This window comes from Austrofundulus limnaeus, unplaced genomic scaffold, assembly GCF_001266775.1.
Source record: "Austrofundulus limnaeus strain Quisiro unplaced genomic scaffold, Austrofundulus_limnaeus-1.0 Scaffold2128, whole genome shotgun sequence".
Lineage (NCBI taxonomy): Eukaryota > Metazoa > Chordata > Actinopteri > Cyprinodontiformes > Rivulidae > Austrofundulus > Austrofundulus limnaeus.
In genome coordinates this window covers 12,462-17,496 of record NW_013954530.1, presented here as the reverse complement: position 1 = coordinate 17,496, position 5,035 = coordinate 12,462, and the positions used below count along the sequence as shown (strand labels likewise).

The window sequence follows — 5,035 nt, the reverse complement described above, 5'->3', positions numbered from 1 at the left end:
CACACACACACACACACACACACTCCTTCCCATCTGAATCTTACAAGGAAAAACTCTGCACATCCGCCCCAGAGAAGAAACTGCCCTCTTCCTCAACCCTCCCACCCACCCAGAAGAGAAGATTTACAATACAATCACTGTAAGTGCCCTGCTCGTCACAGCATCAATCCTAATCCTTAAAGATGGCTAAAAATAAAGACGGCGGTGACGGCGACAGGGAAGGGAGCTGCCAGCGGAGGCTCAGGAGGGCAGCAGCCAGTCACCGAGCCCACCCGGTCCTCCTGTCCGGGGTCGGTCAGCTCAGCTCCGGCGGGAGGGGGGGATCTGAGGGAGACACTCGCAGGAGGGAGCAGGGAAGAGCGAGGGTGAGGAAGAAGCTGGGACGGTCGGGGAGGGAGGCTTACCCACATCTGATCCAGCTGACGGGGGCCATATGGCAGCTGCTAGCCAGATAAAGAGATTAAGACTAGGAGGGAGTGCGATTACAGCTGTCTAGCCAATTCAGGCAGCTCAAATCTGCAACTTCTAAATTAGTCTCCTCTACTCCAGCCGACAGGAGGGGGGAAAAGTGGGCAAAGCAGATCGTACACGCTTTCAAGTCATTTTAAAGCTGAACAGATTTAACTGTAAAGGAAAAACAAATCAGATTATTAGGGCTAAAATACTAATTATTTGAATTATTCAAAAAAAAATAAAGTTTTGCTCTTTGCATTTAAAAAATACAAAACATTAAAAATATGTATTATGTTATTACTTGTATCTAAAAAAAATTACTAAAAGCTAAAAACAACCCCACACAGTTTTACCCAAAATACATTAAATAAAACGTCTAATTTAAAATAGACAAAATGTGTCCAAAAAGGATGCCAGACAGCACAAACAGGAAAACAGAACCAGGAGTTTTAAACGCGTCTCTCTCAGCTCAAAACTAAAAACACAACCGAGTATTCCCGGACTGCGCTCACCCCTCAAACAGACTTTTACTGTTTACTACTTGAGCACTCACACAGGTTTGACACAGCGGAGATTCCCCAGAATAAAATAACTACTCCTCGGTGCGCAGGACTACTATATTTGTTCTCGCATGCACGCACGGACACACAAAACAATACCTGCAGCGGTACGCATCAACTTGATTAACTCCAGTGTGGCAGAATAGCCGGACGCTTCTGACTGGCTGTGTATCCTTCTCACTCTGAATCAATGAGTGGGAAGAAGAGGAGAGTAGAAGAAGAGGAGAGGTAGGCAAAAAAAGAGAGAGAGGGAGAGAGAGAAACAAAACAAACAAAAAAAAAATCCACGCTGTTCAAACTGCGAGGGACAGATGCAAAGTGGAGGAGATGTTGGAGGGGGAACGAGATACCACCTCCCTCCTCCTCTTCCTCCACCTCCTCCTTCTAACTGGCGCTGATCGGCAGCCGCAAACACACACACACACACAGAGCACTAACTCTCCCAGGCTGCCGCTGAGACTCACAATAAAGGACCGGGGAGGGGTGGTGGAGGAGGAGGAGGAGGTGGGGTGGATGGCAGCCTGTCAGCTGCTCTGACATCATCCTCAGATGGAGATGCTACCTCCAGCTGTGCTCTTTCTACAGCCATATGCTGCCTCCTCTACACTCCTGCCACCAGACTCCTCTTTCATTCTAGCAACACTCCGCAACTTTGTCTCTCCTTCTCCCCCTTCCTTTTTTTTGCTTCCTCTGTAAGAAAAAAAACAAACAAACCCTAAATGCAGTGTGATTTGTGTCATCATTAAACATGAGTTTTCTTCCCCTACTGCTACTATCAAAACAAAAAGTTTACAGAAAACAAATAAATAATAAAGATGCTGTTTGTTTGTTTTTGTGTGTGCGTGTACTTTAGGCGCTCTGCATATTTCAAGTGCACCTCTGTCTGTGCACCTCCTCCTTCCAGTAACCATAAACAAAGACCAGCACATTCTGCAACCGACAGGCACTCRCAGCTGATATTGTTTTCCACTTTTTTATGGTTCAGCGCCTCTGCGCCTCATCTTTTATTCCTTCGTTCACTCATTCATTCATTCATCTATCCACCCCCCAAGTTTGAACAACCCCCCCTCCCTGTTTGAACAACTCATAGGAACAGAAAAAAAGAAAAGAAATGAAATGCAGGGAACAATGGGAACAAGCCATAAAGAAAGAACTCAAAGAGAAACAAAAAGGGGCCCTTTAATAAGCAGAGGAAAAAAGTTTTTAGATTGCTTTCTTTTAACAAAACGTGAACCAGTTTGGAGCTTGTGAATTAAATATACTGAGTTTAAATACGGTGGCCGAGGTGGCTCAGAAAAGTTTAAAAGGACAAACAGCGCGAGAGCTGTGCAACCAGCCCCTAATTAAAACACATAAACGCCGTGTTTATTTTCTTAAGTGTTCTGAAATATTTTTTGTCTTCATTTGAACGTCACTGCACTTATAACTTTCTTAAATGTAGCGCTGAAATTAATCTCTGCTTTACTTTTTGGCAATTTATCACCACGACAGTACATCTGGACTCAGGAAATAAACAAACAAGACAAGTCAATACTAATTGTTTAAGTTGGTTTAAAGGCAGTTTGAGTTTTAAAACAATAAGCTTTAAAGTCGAGGAAATGTCGCGGCCGGCAGGTTGAATACAGTCGCCGAACAACAGCAGAAGACTGTAATTAATTACTTACCAGAAGACACAACAAACAGGCGCGCGCACGGAGGCACGCTGCTAGCTATAGCCCGATAACTGCTAACAAAAGTAAAGCGGACAGGACACAAATATTGAGCTATTTACAGTTGTTCCGAAGGCCCCGATGCTATGACAACAGCTGGTGAAACACCGCGGAGGGACACGGCAACTGTTAAAGAGCCGAGACAACACAGTCATGCTAAGACGCGGCGCTGAAGTTGGTTTTCGATTTCTTATCCATGTAAAGGGCTATGTCACGTCTTTTGTGCGCATTTTAACTATAGCTCTATTTCCAAACCTTTAAAAAAAAATTTCACATAAATAAAACTTTGCACATCTTCACACTAAATATAGACTCCATTAAACACAGCGTGTGAACTGTGAAACTTTATTTGTAAAAGTTGAATTAGGGCAACTTTAAAGCTTTTTTTAGATCAGGTTTAGCTGAGTACTTATGATTTGTCAAACCTGAGGTGAACATCTGAGGTAGTCTAAGCGACTTAAACATAAATAATAAAAGTTCAAAGATCACAAACTGTGTTTTAAATTAAATTTTTAGTAAATCAGTTCAGATTTCACACGTATATATCTATATATATTGATAAAGCTAAGATGCCAAAAGGAGTGACATTTTCCTTTATCATGCTGCCGACCAGGAAGCTGCCAATCGGAAGCYAACTTCAGCGGCGTTGCTAAGGAGCTACTTTCCCCCACCTCCGTTTCCCGAACCTCCTTTAATCGGACTCCGGTATGAAATGCTGCACTTACAGACAACAAGGTCCGGCGACTTCCTCCGTCAAATATTCCCCCTCTTTTTTTCCCCTTTCGGAGCCCAAACTACTTTGTAGTAATTTCCATAACAGGCTGCCAAGGCGAGCAGGCGCAGGGGGGACGGGGAGTGTTGTAGCACTCTCTGCGGCGACCAGATGTTTCCGAGCTGTTGCTGCTCAACTCGAGCCGGGGAGAGAGGCAGGCGGGCGGGCAAGGCGAGGCGAGGAGTTGCCAGCGGTGCCACCGGCGAGGAGGAAAGCGAAAGGCCCCCCCACCTCGCTTCAACAGAGGGAGAGATACGTCTTCTTCTGTCGTCGGCGTAGGTTGACACCAGGCAACAACAACAGAGGCGGCGGCAGCAGCACACCGTGAGGAGGCAGGAAAGAAGAAGCTGGGCCGAACCAACTGGTTCTGCGAGTCAGCGGGGCGGACTGGCGCAGCGGAGAGCGAGCGGCGCGCGGTGGGTTCTGGGTAGTGTAGTCCAGGATGGGGGGGAGTTGGGGGGCGGGGCTGCTGTGAGCAGGTGCATCACCTTGACAGAAATAAACATTTGGTTTCCAGTGGAGCCGGATAATGCTTTGATTGTTGAACTAACAGCAGAACACAAGCAGGCTTTAATCAGAGGCAGAACAGCTGTGCCTCTTCCAGAAGTGCCTCTTTAGTGCTACTAATAAGTGTGAAGATGTAATAAATGGTTCGTATTACACCACTGTGTATCTGTGGGCACATCTGAGTGTTATTTTTAATATATACGTAGAAACAACCATGCATTCACAGACTGGTAATTATACAGGCAGGTGTGCGTTTCATACAAGTACTTTGGGATTTTATGTGTAAAATTTGTGTAATGGTTTTGAAACTTTYTTCTTCTTTTGGCTATTCCCTTTTCGAGGGTCGCCCACAGCGAGTCATCCTCCATACACTGTCCTCTGTCGTTACTCTAACTACAGTTACATTTTGACTCAAAATATTATCTTCAAAACCGAATGTAACTTGTCATAAAACATGGTAGCACCATAATAATTTCATTACTGTCTTTTGCTGCTCTTGTAAGAGCGGACTCGTAGTTTTCACACAGCAACTGTTTGTGTGAGGCTTCAGCAGTTGTGTATAAAGTACTTGAAAAAATAACAAAGTAGCCTAAAAGTAAAGATTATTTAACAGAAAATGACTGGTAAATTTTCAAATGTCTTCAGATAATATCTTTATTATGTTTATATCTTTATTTGTAGCCCATGATGACTGGAAGCAATGGCTCTTAGAATCCAATTAAACAATTACACCATTATGACATGGATTAATTAAAAGGAATAAACACATAATTTACTCAAACAGCTGAACGCCATAGTTTATTTCTTCCTTTTTAAGTTAGATGTTTTGAGGAMGACAGTGTTTGTGTCAAAACAATACAGAGCTCAGTTCATGGTTCACAGAGTGAAAACAGGCTTGACGATGCTTGTCTGAGTTGTTTGTTTCAGGACGTCCGTGGGGGCTGATGACAATGGCACGGCTTTATAATAAAAAAAACTCATTTATTTAACTCATTTATAACGCCCCAGTAATCAAGTGTTTTGAGACTATTAGT

General features: G+C 43.9%; 1 protein-coding gene across 2 annotated transcripts in view; it reads right to left on the bottom strand.

Annotated features, from left to right (window-relative positions):
- zbtb18 (zinc finger and BTB domain containing 18) overlaps positions 1 to 4,701 on the bottom strand; it is an 11,778-nt gene extending 7,077 nt beyond the window's left edge. The window contains exon 1 of one of the 2 annotated variants that reach the window (XM_014034462.1): positions 3,448 to 4,701. Coding sequence is in view for 1 of the 2 variants with exons in the window: in XM_014034461.1 (XP_013889915.1) it covers positions 1,113 to 1,128 (16 nt within the window). In the remaining variant the exon portion in view is untranslated. Of the gene's footprint in view, positions 1 to 1,112; positions 2,034 to 3,447 lie in introns of those variants that run through there. The other variant, XM_014034461.1, reaches the window with a different exon arrangement.
- Positions 4,702 to 5,035: the final 334 nt, after the last annotated feature.